Genomic DNA, 27328 nt, shown 5'->3' with positions numbered 1-27328 from the left:
AAGGCTGGGCAGACCATTCCAGAGGCCTGTCAGGTTGCTAGCAACCAGGACACCACAGTACCACCTCAGGTGATTAACCTAATGGTGCGAATCCACATAATAGCTGGACAAGCTATTAGCCATAAACAGGCATATTTTCAACCCTCTCCTACATTTTTCAACTTGGGACTGTCCGTGGAAGCCACGAACCAGGTGAGTCTTGACTCCAGGACCACATCTATTGCTGTGTGTAACACAGGCATGGATGAGGTGCTGATCCCAAAAAACACTATGCTAGGATGGTTGATTTCAACTGACTTTCATGATTTTGAACTAGGCATTCCATTTCTGGGAGGACTCCCAGACAACCTGGTACCGAGTCAAGAAGCTGGGCCAGTATGGTTCACAAAACCAACACAGGCCATAGCCCTTTTCTCAACCAATGATGTCGACCAAGGACCTCAAACCTATGGTGTTCCACCCATAGACAGGCCCGACGACTCAGAAAGGGATTCGATGGAGCTCCCCAAGGAGCAAGAACCCTTATCAGTCTCATCACAGATTGATCAGGTGGTCGCACAAGCCGACGCTCTGACATCTGATGAAGAAAGAGACAAACTACGCCAAGTTCTTCTAAAATATGAAAAGTCATTTGCAACTGATTCAACAGATTGTGGGTTGACCTCACTCCACGCAGTGAGAATCCCAACCCCACCCAACGCACCGCCAACATTTGTCAGACAATACAAGATCCCTCTGGCGGCACACCAGCCTGTCCAGGAGATCATTGATGACCTTTTGGTCAAAGGTATAATCAGACAATGTAATAGCACCTACTCTGCGCCTCTATGGCCAGTTTTAAAACCAAATGGTAAGTGGAGACTTACCATAGACTACAGGAAGCTAAATAAACAAGTACCCTTATCCAGGTGGCCAATGACTCAGCTCCATCAGGAACTGCCAAAGGTCACCGATGGTAAGTACTTCTCGACCCTCGACGTCGCCTCTGGTTTTTGGACCATCCCTGTGCGCGCCGAGGACCAACACAAACTAGCTTTCACTTTTGGCAGCCGACAATACACCTTTACCAGGTGTCCCTTTGGCTACGCTAACTCGCCTGCAGAGTTCAACATCTTTTTGAACAAAGCATGTCCAGACGCCCACGAGCGTGGGACACTGATCTACGTGGACGACATCCTTTTGAGGCAGCCAACACTGGACTCTCATTTGGCTGAGATCGACCACGTCCTAAATCAGCTAACAACTGCTGGTGCTAAAATCTCACTGTCAAAGTGCCAGTGGTGCAGAACCAAAGTGGACTACGTTGGCCTCCTAGTAGGTCCAGACGGAGTACAACCACAGTTGACTCGCACCCAAGGCCTAGACAACCTCAAAGTCCCAACCAATCTCAAGGAACTACAGAGTTTCTTGGGAGTGTGTAATTACTCTCGCCAGTTCATAGAGCATTATGCGGATCTCGCAAAACCACTGACTGAACTCTTAAAGAAAGACGTCCCTTTTGTCTGGACTGATACACAGCAGCAGGCAATGAACGCTCTTAAAGACAGGCTCAAGTTAGCCCCATGTCTAGTCTACCCAGACTACAACAAAGAGTTCTACTTGGAGGTGGGCTTCTCAACTCACTGCATGAGTGCAGGTCTGTACCAAATACACGACAAAGACAAGCGTGTTGTGGCCTACGCCAGCAAAACAATGGCAGGCCCTGAATTACGGTATTCAGACTGTGAGAAGGCTCTATTGACCACTGTGTGGGCAGTGAAACATTTCTCCTGCTATATTGGTGGACAGAGGATCATTGTTGAGACACAACACCAGCCGGTAACGTTTCTGAACAGCCAACGCATCAGAGATGGTGTGGTGACAAACTCACGGGTTGCAACCTGGCTTATGGCACTTCAAAGTTTTAACCTAGACATCCGCTACGGTCAAAACAAGAAGTCACACTTGGGCACTGATTTGGCAATCTGCCAAGAATGTACACAGGATGTACCAGCCACCCTACAGCCGGTTGTGAGCAAACCCTCAGCTGCTGAGGACCCAAATCACCACTTCTTTGATGGCAATATCTGTAAAGATATGGCAACAATGTACGTGGATGGATGCTCATTCCACCACGAGAAAATCTGCAAAGCAGGTGTTGGAGGAGTTCTCCTCCAAGACCTGGAACAGGTCACATTTGGCTATAAATTGGGCTCTCAGTCTTCTCAGTACGCTGAGATAGCTGCAATCCTAATAGGCCTACAGATGGCAGTGGAACGCTCCATCCAAACGCTAGTCATCTGCACTGACTCTAACTATGCTCGACTGAGTTTCTTGTGTCATCTCGCTCTGTGGAAACAGAACGGTTTTCTCACAAGCAACAAAAAGGTGGTAAAACACAAAGAGCTTTTCATGACATGTGATCACTTGGTGACATCACATGATCTACAGATCTTCTGGAAGAAAGTTCCATGACACTCCAGAGTCCCAGGCGATGACAAGTACTACAATGACCTTGCAGACTCCCTAGCCAAGGAAGGAGCCGTTGACGGACCCACGTGGTCCTTTGACCCCTCCTGGCTACTCAACACTCAGTCGTCACAAGCTACAACTGAGGTAATGGCAGTCACACGCGCACAAGCTGCAGCTAAACCTGCTGATAACACAGTTTCTGTACGCCCAATGCTGACTGACCCAGACATCATCCAACTTCAGAAGTTGGATCCTGCAATTAACTCGATGATGCTGTATCTGACTGACCCAGACAAATACACTCCATCGAAAGACGAGCTGGATTCCAATCCAGACCTCAAAGTCCTCTTTCAGCTGCGCAAACAGCTAAAACTACTTAAAGGCATCCTAACTTTTGCTCATGGACGGACGTCCTCACCTGTGTTCGTGGTCCCCCATGACCACAGGGGGGTGATGTTAGTCCATGCACATGACCTTCCGTCCGCAGGACATAAGGGTGACAATGCCACGCTGAAAGCATTAAAACAGATTGCTTATTGGCCTGGAATGAAAAAGGATGTCAAGGACTACATAAAAGGGTGCCTGATCTGTGGCCAGTTTCAACCATCCAGACCACTTCACAGAGCACCACTGCATAGTAGAGGCATTGCATTTCCATGGTCGGACCTCCAGATTGACTGGGTCGGACCACTCACTAAGACCTCTAGAGGAAATAAATATTTTCTCACGGTAACCTGCGCGTTTACTAAATGGGTAGAATGTCTACCAGCCCCTAATGACACAGCACAAACCACTGCTATGTTATTAATGAATCATGTATTTTCAAGGTTTGGACTTCCCCTCAGGGTGAACTCAGACCAAGGTACACACTTCACAGGTGAAGTAATGAAGGAACTGTGGAAGACGCTAGGCGTCAAAGCCAACTTCCATATTGGCTACCACCCACAGGCTTCAGGCCAGGTTGAGAGAGCAAACAGGACTGTGGTGAGTATTTTGAAAAAATACGTAGCCGCAAACCACAAGGACTGGGACGTGAAACTCCCTCTGGTCCTCATGGCCATAAGGGCCACTCCACACACGTCGACTGGCATCTCTCCTTTCGAGATGATGACGGGTCGACAAATGACTCTCCCTCTACACCTGTTGTACCAACCAGGCGATGCTGCCATGGCAACAGCCTACACCACACAACAATACATGAAAGACTTGGAAAGACACCTTAAAAACACTTTTGCTTTCGCACAGAAAAACCTGGAAAAATCAGCTGAAGGACGCAAAGCGTACTACGACCAAAAGGCCTCTCACGAGGAACTCCAAGTGGGAGACAGGGTCTGGTACTACATGTTTGCACCCAAAACTGGGAGAAGAGAGTCCGGGACCGGAACTCTCGCCCGTAAGCTGATGCCCAGATGGACTGGACCCCATCTGATAATCGACAAAGTGTCTCCAGTTGTCTATCAGATAAAAATCAGTAAAGGCCAAAAAGAGCCAACTGTTAAATGGGTACATCGTAACCAGATTAAACCACACAAGGCGTGCAATAACTCCTCAGGAGACAAAGATCTCACAAAATCTGACCTCGTGGGAATAAGGGTCATCCAAGCAGAAGATAACTAATGGATAATAAACTTAACCATAGTTTAAATTCACAGGACCTACCCTTGACCATTACGAAGCTAAGACCTATCTCTTTGTGTTTCCATAGGACAATGATGGTACCACTCCTGGTAATCTTCACCCTCTTGGGTGCCACCCAAGAAATCAAAGCCCTCGCAATAGCGGTAAATGAGTTAGCCCTTAAGGTTGAAGCGGATTACGCTGTCGCACACCTAATGGATAGGATTTTTGCTGACATGCTTAGAGATATCAGTTCGTCGGTAGATACACTAGCCACCGGTAGGATCCCACCGTATCTAGTCTCTCTACAGATGGTGAACGACATCCTCAGCTCCGCTACGCACGAAAAAGTTACGCAAACACAGGCACACCTGGCTTACACTCTCGGTAGCGCAATCCCAATCTACGTCAATCACAAAACGTTGGAAATGGCGTTCATTATCAACCTACCGATAATTCCCTCAAACGGCATATATAGACTCAGGGACGTCGTAAATGTTGGCAATTGGCACGGCGAAAACCATGTTCAAATTGACACACCAAGGATGGTTGCGTACCACGACGACAACCCCTCAGTTTACCTAGCTCCAAACCTGCAGATGTGTGTTCTCACTCGGGAGATACACTATCTGTGCCCGAGCAAACCGTTTATGTGGAATAAAACCGCGGGCATATGCGGATTAACACCTATTCCGGAAAATTCTAAGTGCTCAACGACCGTAACGCCTCGACACCTGGCTAAAGATGCAAAAGCGGAAATAATTGGCTCTCGTTGGCTAGTGAACGCTCCTCAAAGAAAGGTGATCATAGCCTACGACCAACCCGGGGCAAATAGACCTTTGACGTTACCGGACAAAACAATGTGGATCAGTGTTCCCCAGGGAACAACCATACACATTGGTGATTTGACGCTCCATCACCTCGATCCGGAACGATGGGACGCGACTCTGGATGACTCAGAGTACCTGGGAAATATGTCTATAGACATAGATCCAGAGACTCTGGGAAGGATCCGTTTTGAAGGCACCCAAGTCGTCGACGTGGAACCAATAAACCGAGTTCTCAAGTCCCTCAGGTCCACAACTAAGAACCCGATCCAACCAATTACCTATGCGTGGTCGAGCGCGGACACATTAATCATAGCCCTGCTAATGACGATAACCCTCGTATTGTGTGGGATACTCGCATCCCTGTTCCGGGGCCAAACGTCACTCCGAGTCGACGTGGATCGCCATGCAGCGCACCTCGATATGATTATGCCTCGCGTAAGCGGGTCCGCAAAGAAGCCACTCACACGGGACAGCGTGACTGAAACTGACAACCAGGGTGAGGGGAAGCAGTGAAACGATGTTTCTAGATGCTTAGTCACTACTCTTGTCGGTGTTGAAACGTTGTTTAGTTGATTTTGGTTGTTTCTGTGGTAAGAATGTATCTTGTGTGTAAGTTAAGTTAGAGACTAAGAGGCCTTTAACCATGCCAACATGAAGTTCATTCGCTAAATTGCAATCCTTGCGGAGTCAATGTATATTATTGTTACCTTAAGTACCATAATCTACATCGGTCTCACATCGCTTAAGCCGAACCTACTCGAACAATTCTATTCGGGGGGATAGCTAATTCTTTTTGATAAGTCTCGCCATAGACTTCCAAAACGTTTATGGGGAAACCAAACACCCAATCTCAAGTCGTTCGTCTAAAAGACAACAGACATTTGAACCAAACTATATTTTGCCATGTAAAGCTAACTTAACCCAAGTTAGAAATGGAAAAGTAGTTTGGAACCCTTTTCTATAGGCTTAAACCCCTGTAGTTACCCCTTTTCAGCATGCTCCACCCCTTAACTGGTAGTTGTAGCTGTTCCCAACCATAATAGCTTACACACCAGGTGCATATAGTTTAAGGCCTTATGTAAAATCCCCTTCATAAGCCCACCTTAAACCACATAATTGCATGACACATTGAACCAGAACGGCACAGGCTGGACGTCGCTGGAGACAACCTTCGCTGGAGGCGACCTGCAATCCTGACGTTGGTCTCCACTCTTCATCCAGTGGCCGCTTCTTCAGTTCAACCCAAGGGTACCCCTCTGTATGCTGATTAATCAACACTTCCAATCGTTGTGGATTTACCATTGTGGATTATATGACTTTTTCCAATGGATTACAGACTCTGTTTCCAAGGGGTTAAAGCATTGCTACAATGGAATTATCGAGACGATATGGGATTATAATCAACACAATGGAATTACCGAGAACATTGTGGAATTACCTTGACTTTTGTTTTCCTTGCTGGATTACTTTTGACTTTTGTTTTCCTTGCTGGATTACTCTTGACTCTTGTTTCTTTGCTGGATTACATCAAGCTTCAAGGACAATCGAAGGCGTAAGTCCATAGTTGGAATTCATCCCCATGGACAGGTGATGATTTCCAAAGGGGGGACTGTAGTGGACTAGGCCCATGTCAAAAACTAAGTCTAAGGTCAAAAATCTTGACCTTTAGAACCTTGTGGGACCGGAACTGTCATTTCATTCATTTGAACTCAGAAATACAGGTTCACCCATCCTGAGACTTTCTTTCTTGAAGATTCAAGTGAAAAGAACACTCTCTTTTTATTATCATTACTATTTTACAAATGTTGATAATCAAAGTGTCTTAGTTCAAACCATTTTAGATGTTGCAGTGAACTAATCAATTTTATTAACTGTGTAATGATTTTTATTCTCATGTCAAAGCTGTAACAGAATAATTATGCATTTTCTGATTTCTGCCTTTGAGTGAGCAAGTGTGCGTTTCCAAGGTTGGAGTCAAACGAAAAACAAGTTGTTGAACGAACTGTCATGTTTTAGAATCCTCTCAGACGTAAATAGAGAAGTTTTAGCACCTGTTTCTGAAACGCGCCAAAACAAAACTCTCTCTGTCTGTGAGAACATTTCTGATCTGTTTCATAACAATTCTCGCTGTCTCTAACCTCTTACGTCACAAAACACACCCCGTCTGGTCGTTTCTGACCAATGAACAAATCCCAAAAGTGAACCGGGAAACAGCTCTTTAAAATGTCAGTACTTCCTGGTCTACTCGGTCTTGGTTCTGTTGAAGTTCTGATGGAGTGCTGTTGGAGTTCTGCTGGATACACAGTCCAACCAGTTCTGTGAGAGACGGGATGATCCTGACAACAGAGCTCTTCCGAGTTCCATGGGATTATAACATTTTCCACTGAGGTGAATATGTGTCGAACAGAGCCTCGCCATTACTTCGGACGAGTAACAGCATCCTACTGAGACGCTGAAAGGGTGCGTTAAACGGAATCTCACCTGAGACATCTCCAGGTAAAGGAGCCGATTTCATCACCTAAGTGTACTGTAAGGAAAAGCTGAAGAAAGCCGGAGAGTGTCGATTCTGGTGAACACATTTCACCCCTCACACACCATCTTACTCCCTCTAAACTTCTTTCCATCTTTAAACTCTTCTATCAAGTAGAAATTCTTCCAGATATTTTAGAAATGTCTGTGTAAAATGCTCACCCACATTCATGTGGGTAAAAGATCATAATTGTACAGTTTTCATAAATGTCTGTGGTGAAGCAACGGAAAAATCATGGCCGTATGATTTTTCCTGATTGATTGCTTATGTTGTTATTTTCATAATTTGCCAAATTAATGTAAATGTTTGATGTTAAATTTTGATTCTGTAAATAAATGACCGCATTCATTTTGATGGGTCAAATATAAATGACGTCTCACGTTTGCATTTCCTTAAATTCAATGCACGTTTTATTCAGTCCAGAAAAATGAGGAATCCGCGTTAAATGATGAATATATCTGAGCATCTGTTCATCTACACTGCGATCTATAAATTGATAACATTGATAGCTTAGTAAAAATGGTAAGGTGACGGCCTTCAATTCAATTAATTTCAGTTCAATTCAGTTTATTTCTATAGCGCCAAGTCACAACAGAAGTCATCTCAGGGCACTGAACAGAAACATTTATATACATAATAAATAAGTTAATAACATTATTTATCTGAGGAGCAGACTGCTTTGAGTCTAACTTCGTTGCAGACTCTTCAACCACTTAAACACTGATCAAACATGTTTATAATATCTTGTGAGGTTTTACTGAGACATGCCTATGATAGAAATCAAGAGACAAAATCACAAGACATCTGTTTAGTTATCAATTGTTTCAGTTCATCTAACTGCAACCAAACTGATTTGATATGCATATATTTCAAGAGTGTTAAAGTGTCTGTGACATAAATTTTTCATTTAGTTTTTTATCCAAAATACTTTTTCAGTCTGAGGAGCTGCAACAAAGTCTTATAAATAGCACCTTCTCATAGTGGATCAAGCAGTTTTCTGGCGACAGCCAATAGTTGTTCACATGCAAAAGGAGGACCACCAGCCCAACAACCTATTGTTAGTGCCCTGATGGCCACTTGCTATTCAAAGAGGGCTGAGTGATACTAGCAAGAACAGAATTGTAAGATGGTGACAGTTGGACACGGAGGCCTCCGCCCCTGTTTAATGGACGAGTTCTCTTGACAAAGATGGCCTCTTTTACTCCTCTCTCAAACCAATGTTCCTCTATAGAAAATGATTCAATTCAATTCAGTTTATTTATATAGCACCAAGTCACAACAGAAGTCATCTCAGGGCACTGAACAGAAATATTCATATATACAAATAATCGGTTAACGCAATTTATCTAAGGAGCAGACTGCTTTGAATTTAACTCCATTGTTGTCAACATCTTCATCCCTAAAATAGTGACCAATGGCCTGGAGATGAGTGTAGACCACAGAGTCCTGGCCTGATGATGTTGATCTTCTGTGCTGGGCCATCCTTTTGGCCAGTGGCTGTTTAGTTTCCCCGATGTAAGACTGATCACAGCCCTCCTGGCACTAAACAGCATACACAATATTACTCTGTTTGTGCCGGGGGACTGGATCTTGAAACTGTGCCTACAGTCAACCTATTTCACATATGGGAAGTGTGGAAATGAAAACACTGATACCAGTTTATTTTGTTCATCAATTTTGTTATCACTTTTGTTGTTCATTTGCTTTATATCGCTGCACTCTGTTGGGCTTGTCTGGACTGCAGCAGTTGCACTCCTCCAGCATCAGTGTGTGGGGCTTTTTTCTTCTGAGTCTCGCAGGCCTGTCGGTGTGAGGCCCGGCTCCTGGGCCAGTCACACTGACCACGGACGTGTTGTCTGTTTTTGCCCTGATGGGATTGACACTGACCACAGGCGTGCTGTCTTTTTTTTTGCCCTGATGGGATTGCGGATGAGGTTGGCGCCTGTTGTGTCAAGGCAAGCGGGTTCTGTTGCGTATGAGGGTGTGTGTGGATGGAGCCATATTGCTCATGCTTTTTCAGAATACACAGAACTCCTAGGCTGCGTGCTTGTTCATGTGTTTTCTCCTTCTGCAGAAGAAACCAATAAAACTTCGCTTTTTATTTGTTAAGTTCTCAGTCTGAAATTTATTAAACAATAGGTTTAATAAACTCCACAATTTGGCGTCACAAACTGGATTTTTCGCTGGTCTGTCAACTCGGTGGACCCAGGACGGGGCTGATCACTAGGAATCGCTGGATACTTCCTCTAAACCTCTGCTAGTCTTTGAGAGCGAGGGGATGTTCTGTTTTTTTTCCATCGAGAGGATTCGACCTCGACAGAATCCAAACCAGACTGAGACAACAAAAAACAACTAGTTAAGGTAAACTGAAAAACTTTTTAATATATAGCAAAGTAGGTTTTAGAAAATAAAACCGAGGTAGATTTGTACAAACAAATCGAGGTTGGTCCCGATAAGGGACTGAGAAATAAATAGAACAAAAGTAGGTTTTAAAAATAAAACTGAGGTAGATATGTATAAACAAATCGAGGTTGGTCCTGATAAGGGACTGAGAAATAAATTAGTGTATAACGAAGTAGGTTTTAAAAATAAAACTGAGGTAGATTTGTATAAACAAATCGAGGTAGGTCCCGATAAGGGACTGAAAAATAAATAGTGGATAATTAAACAAGGAAGCACCAGGAAAATTAAACAAAAATGGGTGTAGGAAAAAGTAAGGACAAGGATTATGTACCTTGTGGTCCAGAAGCGGACTGTATGCGTAGATTACATGGAGATTCGTGTATCAGTTTTATTTCACAGTGGCATTCTAAATTTAATTTTCCAAAAAAAAAAATGGTTCCTTCGACCCCGAAGAAATTCAAAAATTGGAAGAACAATTGTTAAAACAAACAAAAAAAGTGTAATATGAAGAAAATACCACAGGACATGTTTGTAGCAATGCATAACCATGAGCAAGCATTTAAATTATGGAAAAACCAGTCCAAATCCCTAACACAAAAAACAGCATCTAAAATGTACCAGATGACTCAAAAAGTTGAAAAGGCGACCAAATTGGCTCTAAAAAATGAGACAATGACAAATTCACAAAAAATATTAGAAACTCAGGCAAAAAAGAAAAAGGAATCGCTTAAGGACAAATTAAATGTGTCTTTCTCGTCTTCTCTTCCACATACACCGGAGTCCTGTGGACCTCTGTCTCCCACGGACAGCTGTACCCCTCTCTGGCTGGTCTCACCAACCCACCACCTTATACCCTACCTGTATCAGAAAAAAGGAAGAAGGAGAAATCACAAAAACTACCCATTAAAGGTCAAGCTCAGCTGTTCCCAGAACTAAAACCCACTTGGGCCCTCGAATCTGATGATGATTTTCAAGGATATGCACCAGCATCTGATTCAGAAGAAGAAGATGATGAAACCCCACCAGTGTCCTCGCTGAAGGCCACAGCTGATACTAAAGGTCCTGTCGCTGGAACCAGTACTAAAGTCGTCACAAGAAAAATGGGAAAAATTAAGGCCCTTCAAGAAAAAGCTGAAGCTATATAAAAGAAAATTGATGACGTTAAACAGCAAAGCATAAAGAAAAAAAAACACAGATCATCATTATCTGACCTTCCCCAAGCTGCAGATGGAGTGGACGATCCTGAAGACCTGCTCACCAACCCAATGCTGGAGGTTGGAGGACCGACTGGCCCCCAACTGGTGTACCGTACATGGCCAAAGGCGACCCTGATCGAGATGGCAAGCCAGCACTTGCCTGACCTGGCACAAGGAGGAGCTGCTGTAGCTGCTGCTATGATAAATATGATAGAAGTGGTCCGACCCACACTAGCTGAGCTCAAAATGATACTGGCTTCTGTGTACGGGATTGGTTTCATCAGCACCATTGGGGCCCAACTATTTGATGTACGTGATGGACATTGAATTGTCAACGTCCAGGCAGATCACAAGGACAACCAACAGTTCTTCACACATGTGAAAGTAATCACTAAACGCATCACTGTAGCGTATCCTCAGACCCCAAGCTTCACTACCATCACAGACACTGCCCAGAAACAAGATGAGTCACCACAGGATTATTCCAACAGGCTGCTGCCTGTTTTCAGAACACATTCTGGCATTGAGTTTCCTTTTGAGGACTGACAAGACGCCCAAAAAGCAACATCTTTCGAGATCATTTTCTGTCAATCTCTGATGAATGGACTTCTCCCACCAATCCGCAAAGCTGTCCAAACCACCTATATTGGATGGAAAACTGGCGTCCGCCTGAATGAGCTCCTCAGACACGCCAGACAGGCCTGGGATCAACACACAGCAGAGCAGACCTCCACCCAAAGGAAAAAGCAGAGACAAACTGAAGAGGCCCAGCTCACGCTGCTACAAGCAGCCACACAGATGACGTTAAATTATTATTTTTTTTTCATTTAGCCTTTATTTATCCAGGTTAGTCTCATTGAGCCACGAGAACTCATTTTCAAGAGAGACCTGTTTAGGGAGCACACGGTGGGGTTAAGGGCCTTGCTCATGGGCCCAGAGTGGGGCGAATGAGGGTGGGGGTTAAGTGTGGGTGTTTACAGCTGCTGCCCAACTACCTCAACCACCAACACCCCAGCAGCAACCTGTCCAGCCTTATCAACACCAGAACGACCCAGCTGGACCTCGTCCTTGTTTCCTGTGTGGAGATCTCAACCATTGGGTCCGAAACTGCCCCCACAAAAGAAATCAGTGGCGTGGAAGAGGACGCCCACCGTTCCAATCAAGACCACAAGACCAAAGGTACCAACAGTTCGGGCCAAACCAAACACACCCACAAAATGAACAGACTTTTTACCCAAGCCTACACCGATGCGGTATATGTGGTTTTGGACATCCAGGGGGCAGAGGCCGGAGAGGAGGTTACTCCACCTGACCAGTGCTGGAAGACCAGGACCCAAGACTCCGCACTGCAAGTATCAGCACACACACACCTGTTTTTCCATTAGACACAGGTGAGATCATTCTAACATATTTCAAATACACCCAGTCAGCGTATCTGAAGTTACCCATGCTTACAGTGTTGGTTCAGAACATCCCAGTTAAATTTCTTGTTGATTCAGGAGCAACACAATCCTTGCTCATGAAAAAATGTTTTACTGATGCTCCCCTCTCAGGCAAAATAGTACATTCTACAGGGGCATCTGGCCATGCCATTCCTGAAGCTGTCACAGCCCCCCTAAAAGTCATTGATCCATTTGATCAAACTCAACATGATCATCAATTTCTGCTGTCAGCCTCATGCCCAGTGTATTTACTGGCCAGAGACCTGATACTAAAATTTAGGTTAACACTTAGTTGTGGATCTGAAGGTCTGCTTGTGTTAAAACAAGCAGAAAATCCAGAAACTCTTGTTTCACTCACACCTGATTTGTTATACATTTTTGAGTGGCTCCTGCTGGATCTAACTCAACAACAGTCTCTGCTTAACATGGCTAGAGACAGACTCCCACCTTCAAGTTGTTTTATGTCTGAATAGCGTCTTCACTGTACAGCTCACGTGACTTCAGAAACTGCTGACCAGCTAGGAGACTCATTTTTGATGACCCCTGAGACACAACTGACCACTTCGTCCCTCTTTTGGACCTCAGACTCTTGTTTTGTCCTAATCACACTCAAAGACAACATGACTCCTCAGACGTTGTATTTTACTACAGCAGACTCTTTCCCTCACATTTCTCTGGCAAAGCCACCTGACCAACAGTGGCATTCTTGGGGTCCTCTAGCACTTAAAGCTCACAATACTTTAGACTGGGAACCCCACGACAGCCTTTTCTTCTCACGTTCACTCAACATGTACAGACAAGATTTTTGTCACTTGTTGACTGTACGGCCGACTAAGGAAGTGATTGATAACAATGCATGACTAATAATGTCCATTTTGTCTCTGGACAGTCCTGAATTGGCAGCCGTCCCCCAACATCTCTGGGCAAAAACTAAATACAATGTAGGGTTGATTAAAAACCAGGAACCCATTGAAATCACGCCCAAATCATCATATAGGCCCAAAATCCCTGAGTACCCCCTTAAGCCTGATGCTGAAAAGGGCATTTCTCCTGTTTTTCATTCTCTGCTTGAGGCTGGAGTAATTGTTCCCTGTCCATCATCACCTGTCAGGACCCCTATTTTTCCAGTGAAAAAGATCAGACCTCAGCCCCCTGATGAATGGCGCTTTGTTCAGGACCTTAGGGCAGTGAACTCTGTGGTTCAAGCACGTGCACCCATTGTTCCAAATCCTTATGTAATTTTGTCACAAATCCCATCAGGCTCCACCCATTTCTCCATCATTGACCTGACCAACGCCTTCTTCAGCATGCCCGTACATCCAGACAGCCAATTTTGGTTTGCTTTTCAATTTTAAGGAAAGTCTTACACTTTCACCCGCCGTGTCAAGGTTACTGTGAGTCACCCACCATTTTCCATCAGGCGCAGAATGACAGTTTAACAGGTTTCTCACTTCCTTCTGATTGTGCATTGTTACAATATGTTGATGATCTTCTTTTGGCTACACCCTCAGAACATTCATGCAGGGAAAATACTGTCCGTCTGCTTCAATACCTAGCAGACCAGGGCCACAAGGCCTCTCTGTCTAAATTGCAGTTTGTGCAAACCACTGTGACATTTCTGGGCCATCGAATCTCAGCTGCAGGTAGGGAAATTGCAGGCACTCGCTTTAAAGCAATAGTGACTCTGCCACTTCCCGAGACAAAGAAACAATTAATGTCCTTTTTAGGATTGTGTGGTTATTGCAGACATTTCATACCTAACTATGCTGAAATGGAGACTCCTCTACGTGTCATCTGTCATGAAAAAGATCTTCAAATGAGATCCAAATTAACTTGGTCCCCTGAGGCGTTGCAGGCCTTTGAAGCGCTTAAAATCCAACTGTAACAAGCTCCCACTCTTGATATTCCAGATCTCATGAGACCTTTCATACAGGCCGTGGAGGAGCGAGGTGGCTGTATGACATCCGTATTGCTCCAAAAACATGGTGACAGATTGAAGCCCGTCGCCTATTTTTCAGCTAAACTCGACTCTGTTGCCGCAGGACTGCCTCTCTGTTTGCGCACTGTTACAGCTGCCGACAAAGCGGTTTTAGCTAGTAGAGACATTGTAGGATATTCTGATCTGACCCTCCTCGTTCCCCACTCTGTCACACAAATTTTAAATTAACAGAAAATATCACACCTCTCCACAGCCAGATGGCTGAGATATCACAACAGCCTCCTTGACATGCCTAACATAACAATCCAAAGTTGAAATGTTTTAAACCCAGCAACTCTCTTGCCAACATCTGAAGAAGGCCTCTCACATGATTGCATGGCTGAGTTAGAAATAGTCTGCACACCCAGACCTGACTTACAACAACACCCTCTAGACGACTCAGACTGGGACCTGTTTGTTGATGGCTCTGCCTCACGTGACCCAGTGACTGGTCAAATCTGAAGTGGCTACGTCATTGTTACTTTGACACACACTGTTGAAGCCAACTCACTCCCACCATGCTCAGCCCAGGCATGCAAACTCATTGCCCTGACAAGAGCTTGTGTTTTGTCTGAAGGAAAAACTGTTAATATTTACACTGACAGCAGGTACGCATTTGGTGTTGTTCATGATTTTGGAGCACTGTGGAAACACAGACGGTTCCTACGCTCAGATGGACAACCTATATTGAACCACAAGCTTGTAGCTGACCTTCTCTCTTCCATCACTTTACCAACAAAAGTGGCTGTTATTAAATGTGCAGCTCACACATCAAACACAGATTTTGTGTCCCGAGGAAATGCACTTGCTGATGATGCTGCTAAGACAGCTGTCTGTGCTCATCCACAAACTACTCTCACCCTGCCTCACACTTCCCCTCCATCTTTCTCTGTCACAGACATGCAAAGATTTGCAACAGCCAGTGAAAAGGCTGAGTGGAAGAAACACGGCTGTGTTTTTTTCAAACAATATCTGGACCGGTCCAAATGGTAACCCATGTTTACCTAAACATTTTTTCCCTTAATTTGCCATGTTGACACATGCTGTGGATCATGTGTCAAAGGGAGGTATGTTAAGACAAATTAATGCTGATTGGTTTACCATAAATTTTTCAAAAACAGCTGCTCAACACTGTGACTCCTGCCTTGTGTGTGCCACTCACAATGTTTCAAAGACAATAAAAACAACAGCACAAGGTGCCCACAGAACAATTACAACACCATTTCAACATTTAATGATTGATTTCATTGAACTAACACCAGTTCAAAACAAAAAATACTGTCTAGTCATTGTGGACATGTTCTCTAAATGGGTTGAAGCTTTCCCCACGAAACATGCTACAGCCAGCACAGTAGCCAGAATCATCCTACAGGAGGTGGTCTCAAGATGGGGCATTCCACAACGAATCTCCAGTGACAACGGACCCCATTTTGCAAATCAGATTCTTGAAGAAGTATCAACCACACTGAACTTTGATCTGACCAAACACTGTGCGTACCACCCACAGAGCGGAGGCACAGTGGAAAGAGAAAATGGGACATTAAAAAACAAACTGACAAAAATCTGTGACGAGACAAAACTCAACTGGATTACATGCTTACCCATCGCACTGATGTACATGCGCATGCGCAGAAGGGCTAAACATAATCTTAGCCCTTTTGAAATCTTGTTTGCAGCCCCACCCAACCTGGGAGTGGGACCCACAACTAACCCGACCAATGACCTAAAACACTATGACCATAACATGCTAACCTATTGCATTGAACTAACACATCATTTAAGGACCCTTAGGTCCCAGGTCCAAGGAGGGCTCCCAGGCCCAGCATAGGAACAATTGCATACCATAACCCCAGGAGATTTTGTTATGATTAAATTTTTCAGAAGGAAAAGGTGGAACTCCCCCAGGTGGACAGGACCGTTCCAGGTGCTGCTAACAACCCACACAGCTGTCAAGGTGGCTGAGCGAGCTACCAGGATCCACGCATCCTACTGTAAGCTGTTCAGAGGGACCACGCCACCATCAGAGGGAGGACTGGGAGAGCCGAATCCCCAACAAGCACCTTAGGTTCACCTAAGTTGCCCACTCAGCTCACTCAGTGCCATCGGGCAGCTGAGACAGCAGCTTATTTAGACTTTGAGTCTAAGTAAGCAAGGACAGCTCACTCACTAGGTTCCTCCCAAACCTAGGCCTGGGCGAGGCGGCTCACTCACTAGGTCTCAAACCTAGGTGAGGCAGCTTCCCCCCCCCCCCCCCCCATAACAAACCATCCCCTGGTCCATTGCACTCCACCAACTGCCCCAAACAGAACTTTCCACCCCCCATCAAACTCTATGCCCCTCTACACCCTACCAACTGCCCTATAAGGAACTCTCCACCCCCATCAAACTCTATGCCCCTCTACACCCTACCAACTGCCCCCATACAGAACTCTCCACCCCTCATCAGACTTTTTTACAGGCTCTCCCCCCAGGAAGACCAAAAATGGGCCTGCTGCAAAATCCATGGAAAACCACCCTAGCACTGGGTGGGGTAACTGTTCTCACATGTGGGATCATTTTCTTGTGTGAACACTTTTGTTTATTTCCAGGTGAAGGACCATGTGTGAAAACCCCTGGTAAGAAAAGAGAAATACAAAAACTCACCAGATGGTAAAGTAGCCAGAGCCCTAAAAGGTCTGAAGGACTTGTCTCAAGAAATGCAAGATGCCTCTGGGATTGATAATCCGATTTCTGATTGGTTCAACAAAACTTTCGGTCGGTGGAAGGGCATAATCAGGCCCCTGATTATCTCCATAGGAGTTTGTTTAGCCATTCTAATAACTTGTGGTTGCTGTTGTATACCTTGTATTCGCTCATTGTTCACACGCCTGATCTCCACTGCCCTCACTCCTGACCACCTGGCAGAAACCTATGCTTGCTCTCATTTACAGGGGTCTGTCCCCCACAAAAACAGCCTTAGCAAATTTCTAACTGTTGTTTATGATAGCCATATGTTAAACCATACTCCGTATGACACATGTGCCTTGAAGGTTCTGTTAATCAGTGTCTATATCTCTATCTGTACATATTTGTGTTATTGTTGTTCCTATGGGAACAAAAGGGAGGAATTGTGGAAATGAAAAGATTGATAACAGTTTATTTTGTTCATCAATTTTGTTATCACTTGTAGTATGACATATCCTGAGATATATTCATACATTAAACGGGTTCACTCATCTTTCTGGACTGTGTGATGTAAGTGCATTGAATTTAACAGAAATGTGGACGTGAGACGTTAATTATCTTTGACTCACCAAGCGAGTGGGTCATTTATTAACAGAATCAAGTTTAACACATCACACATTTACATTAATTTGGCAGAATATGAAAACAACACATAATTAATCAGTTTTACAACCAGGAAAACCATACGGCCATGATTTTCCGTTGCTTCACCACAGACATTAATGAAAACATCTGGATTAATTTTCTAGCAGAAAGGAGAGTTTAAAGATGGAAAATTGAGATTTATCTTACAGAGAGATGTGTGAGGGAATTTGTTTGTTTTAACCAGAACGTGCACGCTCCTTCGGAACTCAGCTTGTCCCAAACAGTACACTTTTGGTGAAGGTCGACTTTACCTTTTCTGAAGATAGATCAGTTCCGGCGTGGAGTCTCACTTCCAACCACTGTTCAGCGTCTCAGTGAGAACAGCCAAATACCTAGAGAGCCGTGCGAGGTTATCCAAACAGAAGTTATAATTCCCAAAATCGTCTCTGGTTCAGCTTGTTTGGTTTAGCAGCATCCATGAATGCCTGCGTTTGCATTCACGGACTCCCAAACTCTCTGCATTCTGGATTCCACAACTCTTGAACTCTACATTCTGAACTCATCTGTGAACTCTTCTGGAACTCTCTAGTTGAACTGGGAAGTGCACATTTAAATGGGCTCTACTTCCGGTTCATATGAGAGCTTTTTGATTGGTGGATGGACCAAAGCAGAGGTGTGGTTTGTGATGTAAGGTGTTATGGAAAGTCAAGGATTGTTTAAGAACAGACAGAAAGATATCATGGAAAAACCAGACTTCGTGGAGCCACCTCTCCTGTATCTTGCTGTAAAAGTTAAACATGACATTTCTTTTCAGTAAACTTTTTAGTTGACCGAAACCTGAACTTTAACACACTTACAACTTTGCTCATTGAAGACAGAATATCAAGAAACACATATTAACCTGATTTCTTCTTTGAATGAGGATAAAGGATCATTATTTACTGTTTCACAGTTAATAAAAATGAGTAGTTCACTTCAACATGTAAACATTGTTTGAACTAACACAATTTGATTATCAAAACATTTGTAAAATAGTAATGATCATAGAGAATTGTCTTTTTCCACTTGATTAATTCAAGAAAGAAAGTCTCAGGATCGATCAACCTGTATTTCTGGATGCTAATCAATGAAATGACAGTTTCTGACCATATGATCCTAAGGTCATTGATTTGACATCAGGTCAAGTTCACTACACACTTTTGTTGTTCATTTGCTTTATATCACTGCACTCTGTTGGGCTTGTCTGGACTGCAGCAGTTGCACTCCTCCAGCATCAGTGTGTGAGGCTTTTTTCTTCTGAGTCTCGCAGGCCTGTCGGTGCGAGGCCCGGCTCCGGGGCTAGTCACACTGACCACGGGCGTGTTGTCTGTTTTTGTCCTGATGGGATTGACACTGACCACAGGCGTGCTGTCTTTTTTTTTGCCCTGATGGGATTGCGGATGAGGTTGGCGCCTGTTGTGTCAAGGCAAGTGGGTTCTGTTGCGTGTGAGGGTGTGTGTGGATGGAGCCGTATTGCTCATGTTTTTTCAGAATACACAGAACTCCTAGGCTGCGTGCTTGTTCATGTGTTTTCTCCTTCTGCAGAAGAAACCAATAAAACTTCGCTTTTTATTTGTTAAGTTCTCAGTCTGAAATTTATTAAACAATAGGTTTAATAAACTCCACAGGAGCAATATTATAGGCAGAAACATGGGTGTGCTATGGGGTCTCCAGTTTCTCCTTTTGTTGCCAACCTGTACATGGAGGAGGTAGAAAAGACAGCCTTGACATCCTTTTTAGGGACACCAACAAGTCATTGGTTCAGGTATGCTGATGACACCTGGGTTAAAATTAAATCTCAGGAAGTCCAACATTTCGCTGACCACCTCACCTCTGTGGATAAATACATCAAGTTCACACGAGAAGATGTTAAAAATGGCAGGCTGGCTTTCTTGGACTGTGAGGTCTCAGTTTCTGATAGAGGACATTTGCAAACCGAGGTGTACTGCAAACCCACCCACACAGACCAGTATTTACAGTTTGACTCCCATCACCCTTTGGAGCACAAGTTAGGAGTCACCAGGACTCTGTACCACAGAGCAGACAGTGTCCCCACTAACTCAGGAGCCAGGCAGAAGGAGAAATCCCACACAAGACAGGCTCTAGAGCAATGTGGATATCCTAACTGGGCCTTCCTGAAAGCAGAGAAGAAACCCAAACAGGACTCTAGCCAGCCATCAGGTAAAAAGGAGGAACCCAGACCAGTGGTCATTCTGTATGCTGTGGGAGTTTCAGAGAAACCAAGATGTTTATTTTCTAAACATAACATCCCAGTGGCTTTTAAACCCCAAAATGCATTACGGCAAAGACTGGTTCATCCCAAAGATCCAGTCCCCCGGCACAAACAGAGTAATATTGTGTATGCTGTTCAGTGTCAGGAGGGCTGTGACCAGTCTTACATCGGGGAAACTAAACAGCCACTGGCCAAAAGGATGGCCCAGCACAGAAGATCAACATCATCAGGCCAGGACTCTGCGGTCTACACTCATCTCCAGGCCAGTGGTCACTCTTCAGGGATGAAGATGTTCACATCCTGGATAGAGAGGAACAATGGTTTGAGAGAGAGGAGTGATGCTAACTGGTTGATCGGAGAAGGTGCTGTTTATAAGACTGAGTTTATTGCAGCTCCTCAGACTGAAGAAGTCTTGGATAAAAGACAACATGTTTCAAGAAGAAGAATCCATCCAGAGGACCCGACTTAACCTTGTTAGATTAAAATAATGTTTCAGTAAACAAACTTTTTTATTTTACGCCTGTCGAAGGTGGGACATATTGTCATGGTATATTCTTTGTTGGACAGTCTGCTGTCTGTATCACAACATCTGATCTGCTCAAGATAATTTAACAAAACTCCTACACGTACGCATTATCACTAGATGGAGTAACATGCACACTTTTAAACACTCCAGCTTCAAGGTCAAGGTCACAAATCAAGGTCAAATATTATTCAAGTTATTTTCTTGTCCGGGCCATTGCTACAAATTGCTGTATAATAATGCTGTATAATGGTTTGTCGACAAGTTTATAATGTGCCATACTCTTGTATTTGTAGGATATGCATGTCACAGGCACTTTAAGTACTCTGCTCTTGACTACAGATGTCTTGCTCCAATAGCTCATTTCTTATCAAAATTCCTCATTCCCCAACATCTGACACAGACCTCCTTAATCCATCCACTCAATGCTGTGACCCAAAACTGGAAGAGCGGCTACAACAGACCCCCAGGAACAACCTCAGAGATCTTTGTCCAGAAGAGTGCAGGTTTAGGAACTGCTAAGACACTGCCTAAAGCTCACTGGCCTCTGGTAGAGGACATGAGTTTGAAGTGAAGTAGAACAACCCATGTTGAAAATCTGGGCAAGCAAAGTGCTTGCACCAGCTATCATAAAATTAATTTTTTCCTAGGTTTATTAGATATGTTCTCTGATAAACAATGGCCCTTACATCATCATCTACCTTTTATACACAGCAAAAACACATAAATGTCCTATGGTAAAATTAATTGAGAAAACTTTAAATAATTGCTTTAATTTTTTTTTTTTAACCAATCTCCATTTACTACAATTTTTAATGCCATTCACAGTACTAGCTGGAATGTATCAGCATTAATTTTTTTATTTAGCAAAAATAAATAAATAAATAAATAAATAAATAAATAAATAAATAAATAAAAAACTAAATAAAAAACTAAATTTAAAAACTAAATAAAAAACGTTGACATCAGATCCATAGACCATTTTTAACCTTTAGGTTATAAGTTATGCTGCAGCTCACATCTCAAACATATGTTAAAAAAATATAAAAATTTCACTGAATGAAACAGCTCTGGTGAAAGTTTATGCTGCATTTGATACAAGTGATCACAGCACAGTGCCCTGAAACATTGTTAGGCCTTGAATTTTTCTGCATTTCATCATATTACATTACCATAAACTTCAACATATTTTACTATTATTTTATGTGATAGATCCCCCAATATTACACATGGTTGTAATTTTTTTTACTCCTAATAAAGTCAGTGGTGTGCTTTTGTATTTAGTACCCTTAACTCTGATACTCCGAACAGTTCAGTGTAACTAATTACTTTGTAAGTCACCTATTTACTAAACTGAGTCCACCTCTGCGAAATCTAATTAAAGTATAGATACAGCTGTTCTGTGGGGGGCTCAGAGGTTTGTTACAGAACATCAATAATTTAATAAAATTTATTTAAGTTTACTATTGTTTGATTAAAAACAACCCCACCTTTGCCCTGTTGATTCCGAGCACCTCTTCACTCACATACACTGACCACAGGTTGCATGTGGCCTCTGAGGTGAGAGGTGGAAACTCCCAGTAACTTCTTTGCTGATTGTGTCCCAGTTCATGAAGTTCTCCCCACAGCCCTGTGGTCCTGGCAAGTGTTGAACTGAACTGCGTTGGCGTTGCAGAATTGATCATCATAATAGGATAACCTGCATGCAACCAACCTAAAAGGAGAAAACAGTGATCAATTAATGTTCTTGTCAGAGTGAATGAAAGTTAAACCTGTAAATTATGTTGGTGTTCATAAGTGTTATGCACTATTCTTCTCTTTTGAGTGGTAAGAAGTACTGATTTTAGCAGTAGTGGGATCCTGTTGTACATCTCCCAAGAGTCAGTTTTGGTAAGCCAGGGTCAGAGCACCAAAACCTCGGCCATTGGCTGCTGCCAGTGGCACCATGCAGATAACTCGTATGTCCCCTCCTGAGGAAAGTGGGCCCACTGGAAGGAAAATCACTGTAACTCATTGGAGCCCTATAGGTCATCAGGTGCTCACCAACAAGCAACTCACCATAGCCTAGTTCAAGGGTGGGGGCCCAGTAAACCACATCTGGGCGAGGGACATCAAGCTTCTTGTTCTCTTCAGTCAAAATGAGAGTTCGGAAGAGTCTCAGAGTAAAGCCACTGCTCTTTCACATCAACAGGAGCTAGCCCATCTTGGTGAAGAGGGAGTTGAACTTCAAGGTGAAGCTCTCTGTTCACCAGTTGGTCTGGATTCATGCCCTCACTTTTGATCAGGAACTTTGGGTATTGACCGAAAGAACAAGACTGTGGACACAAAGTGGACTAATTGAGTTTCCTCAGGGTAGCTGGACTCTCCCTTAGAGACAAGGTGAGAAGTTCAGTTATCCAGAAGAGACTCAGAGCAGAACTGCTGCTCCTCCACATCGAGAAGAGCCAGTTGAGGTGGTTCAGGCATCTGGTAAGGATGCTCCCGTAGAGACTCTGTCTCTCAATTGGCCTGGGAACACGTTGGAGTCCTCCCAGAAGTGCTGGAAGAGGTGCTTGTGGACAGAGATGTCTGGACCTCCCTGCTCAAGCTACTGCGCATTGACCCAACTCCAGAAAAAGCAACGGACAGAAGAACAGATGGACAATGGATATTTGCTGTTGCTTATGGATGGAAAGTGAAATATTTTCTGACCGCAAGCTGAATCCAAAGGTTAAAAGGCACTGATGCCAACAAACTGACCAAGGATTTTAGTTATGATCGCAGAGATAACTACAGACTAGTAGATGTGTTGGGGACAAAGTCAATGAATGTCTCCTCTTATGTACCTAATTAAATTTTCCTTTACATCAAGACACAGACTTGTTGCACATTAACAAATCAGTGTGTCTGTTTTTCTAGTGGCATTAAAGGAAAGATTTACAAACACACAAGTCATGGCTTGTGTTAATTGTGACCTTAAGACTGCAGAGTTACTGTTTATGTCAATGCTTCAGACATGCAAAACTCTCAACATTTATGTTTTTAACAGTACAGGTACAGATATTCTTTATTGTCGTTCACACCACATGTGGTACATGTGGTGGAACGAAATTATGTACGCAGGGTCCCAGTTACATCCAACAATAAAATGTAAAATAAAAACAGTAATAAGATCTAAGATATGAACTAAGACTATGAACTAAGAAAAACATAAACTAAATATAAACTAAGCACTATAAAAACTATACGCCGAACAGCAGCACAAACATGAGTCTGTGTGATCAGATGAGTACGGATGAACACAGCAACATTGGAACAGATCAGCAGCAACTTGAAACAGATCAGCAGCAACATGAAACAGATCAGCAGTAACATGAAACAGATCAGCATCAACATGATGTTTTACAGTGATTATTCTGGTTAGAGATTCATGAGTTTAACAGCCTCAGGGTAGAAGCTGTTCCTCAGTCTAGTGATTCTACACTTATGCTCCTTAACCTCCTTCCTGAGGGGAGGGGGGCAAAAAGTGTGTGTGCTGGGTGAGTGGGGTCCTTCATGATGCAGGTGGTCCTCTTCCTGCATCTGGAGGTGTAAATATCTGTGATGGTGGGGAGACCGACTCCAACAGACTTCTGTGCAGCCTTCACCACTCTCTGCAAAGCGCTTCTTTCTACAGCTGTGCAGCCTCCATGTCACACGTTGATGCTGGAACACAGGATGCTCTCCATTGCACACCTGTAGAAGGAGGTGAGGACTGAGCTTCCCAGAACAGCTCGCCTCAACCATCTGAGGAAGAAGAGTCTCTGATGAGCTTTCTTGATCAGGCTGGTGGTGTTGTTGCCCCAGCTGAGGTTGTCATTCAGGTGCACACCCAACTACGTGTAGCTGGATGGGTAGGTACACACCATACATGAGCAGAGTGAACAGGAGAGGGCTCAGCACACATCCCTGAGGGGAGCCAGTGCTGAGGGTTATGGTGGAGGAGGAGACGTTGTGGATCCTCACTGACTGCAGTCTGTTTGTAAAGAAGTCTAGAACCCAGTTGCAAATGGAGGGGCTTAGTCCTAGTGTGAGTAGTTTGTCCATCACGCTTTGGAGGATTATGGTACTGAAGGCAGATGTGAAGTCCACAAAGAGCATATGGACGGAGGAGTCCTTCTGCTCCAGGTGGGTGAGAGCAGTGTGGACCACAGAGGAGATGGCATCTTCTGTTGATCGGTTCTTGCAGTCTGTGTACTGATGAGGGTCCTCGTTGATGTTGATGGCTGTTTTGATGTGAGTCGTGACCAGTTTTTCAAAGCATTTAGCGACTATCAGGGTGAGGGCTCCTGGCCGGTACAGTCGGTCACTGTAGAGCTCTTTGGGACTGGGATGATGGTGACGGTCTTCAGGCAGATGGGAACTGTTGTCAGGGTAAGTGAGGAGTTAGAGATATCTGCCAGCACCTCGCAGAGCTGATCGGCACATTCTTTCAACACCCTCCCAGGGATGTTGTCTGGACCGGTTGCCTTGTGAGGATTAATCCTCCTGAAAGTACTCCTTACTTCTGCTGAGGTCACGCTAAGAAGCTCTTCATCTGGTGGTGAGGTGATTCTGGTGCTGGTTGGTCTGTTAGGGTCTTCAAAGCATGCGTGGAACTTGTTGAGAGCATCAGGCAGTGATGGGTCTCTAGAGCATTGCTCAATCCTTTATAATCTGTTATACACTAGTTGTCTCAGTTGGCAAAAAAAAAAAAAAGTTTTCAAAAAATCTTCACACAAAAAAAAACTTGTTTCAAGGACTTCCTATAAAATACACAAACGTATTGCCATTAGCATGTGGCAAATTCCAAAAATCTGTTCACCACAGTTTTTTTTCTCACTTGCCCTTGAACAAGGCAGATGATTTTTCTTCCCTCTCCTGCCTTCCTCCTGCTTTTGCTCTTTGTCCTATGTATCAGAGCCTCTCTTTACACATCTTCCGAATTGTAAAATATTATTATGGATCTGGTCAGCTGGTCTCTCAACGTAACTGATAAACATTTTTTCAAGAGACAGAGTGCTGGAGAGCCCTCATTTCCAAACTGACGCACGCAGCTGGGTATGTCATGGATAAGACGTGTACATAACTGGATTTATGATAACAGGTTTTCTGCCTTTTGGATTGGCGGATACCTAGGATATCGACAAATTAGGAAGACATCAGCAGCAGTTTCAGACATGGTAAAACTGCCAACCTCTGAGATTTGTTGCAAGCTCCCTGGAACTCGCTGGCATGATGGATTTGACCATGGAGAAAATCTAAAGCACAGGCTGGTGGAATATCCACAAATCTGGCTGTTTGGATTCACCAACAAGAATTCCAGCAGAACTGAAAGCAGACAGGAACCAAAGTCTGCCTCCCCAAACAAATGCTATTTATCTGAATCTGGCCTCTCTGCTTGGCCTTGGAAGGCCAACTTATCTCATATTGCTCCTGGTGGATATGTAATTAAAATTGGTCAGTATGTTGAAGCTACAGTAGAGTATCTTATTTAGATTTAAAACATTGTTCCTTATGGAGTAATTCCTCTCATTGTATTTAATGTGAAGAACAAGTGATTTCAGTAAAGAAAAGTTGTTTTCTTCATCTTAGCTGTAATAAATGTCAAGAATTATTCTTGAATATGACTAAAAGGTATTCTTACCTAGAAGAATCTGCACATCAGCAACAATGCGTTCTTTCCGAATGAATTTGTGTGGTATGGCAGCCAGATCTGCAACACCCCCCATGATGTCATTCCAGAGTTTTTCCACCTCAAGAGGGAACGCCAGTTCACGGATAACAGGTGACGGCACAGTGAGGATGATGTTCTCAAACTCAAACTCTGCCAAGGGTGCAGGAGCTCCACGTACCAAGGACCATTCTTCAGCTTTAGTCACACCTGAAGTGAAACAGAAGTGAATGCTGTGATAAAAATAAAACACCTGATAGAAAACATAAGATTAAAAACTCCTTGTGAAATTGCACAACAACAAAGAAATTATTGTATCTGCCAAGAAACTATTTCTTATAAACAAAGAGTTTGGTAATTACTAACAAATTATTGCATAATGTTTTTTAAAATGCACTTTAAAATTCTTTGTCAAACACTGTTGACCATTTTAGTTCTTGATACTAGCATGATGATACAATAAAGAAGGGCTAAAAATTCATAAGACATAAAATAACTGTAATTTCTTACATCAACAATGTATGTATAGAATGTACATGAAAAATAAACACTGTTTCCCCAGCTTATAGCAGTACCATTAAAATGCAAGAAAAGAAAAGAAAAAAAATCAAGATAAATAATATAACAAGTGTAAAAACACATGTACAACTGAACATCAACGCCATATAAAAAAGATTAAAATGGAGCCTGAACAAGCAGCCCATGAATGACACTGTCTGCAGTTGGAACAAAACTATCATTTGATATTTTTTCCCAGATGGCAGGAGAGAAAACCATCCAAAGACAGGGTGCTGACTCTGAGAGCACATTGTTCATTAAAAATCTCAATCAGTGAGTGTAGAGGGGCATTCTGTTGGCTGTTTTTACAATCCAACTGTTGTTTCTCCAGAGGTTTGCAACTGCTGAACCACAACATGAGGCTGTATGTTAGTATGATGTACTATGTAATGAGATGTGGGTAGTTCTGCCTTTTTCTGGAGCTGGAGAGTGTGAAGCCACTGGTGCGCCAGCCAAGCTGAAACTCAGAGATTGCGTTGTTCCGTCATTGGCCCTAAACTTTGGACCAATCTGCCCCCCAACTTTAGACAGGCCACTTCATTCCCTGC

General features: G+C 43.6%; 1 protein-coding gene across 1 annotated transcript in view; it reads right to left on the bottom strand.

The window, feature by feature from the left end:
- Window positions 1-27328, bottom strand: part of LOC119410540 (TRPM8 channel-associated factor homolog) — a 49880-nt gene that overhangs the window by 9892 nt on the left and 12660 nt on the right. The window contains exons 8-9 of the mRNA XM_037677422.1: window positions 26196-26432; window positions 22042-22265 (exon numbers count right to left, since the gene is read on the bottom strand). Of these exons, the coding sequence (XP_037533350.1) occupies window positions 22042-22265; window positions 26196-26432 (461 nt within the window). The remainder of the gene's footprint in view (window positions 1-22041; window positions 22266-26195; window positions 26433-27328) is intronic.

The sequence above is a fragment of the Nematolebias whitei genome, chromosome 6, assembly GCF_014905685.2.
Source record: "Nematolebias whitei isolate Nwh7 chromosome 6, NemWhi1, whole genome shotgun sequence".
NCBI lineage: Eukaryota > Metazoa > Chordata > Actinopteri > Cyprinodontiformes > Rivulidae > Nematolebias > Nematolebias whitei.
This window is presented reverse-complemented; position numbering and strand designations above follow the sequence as displayed.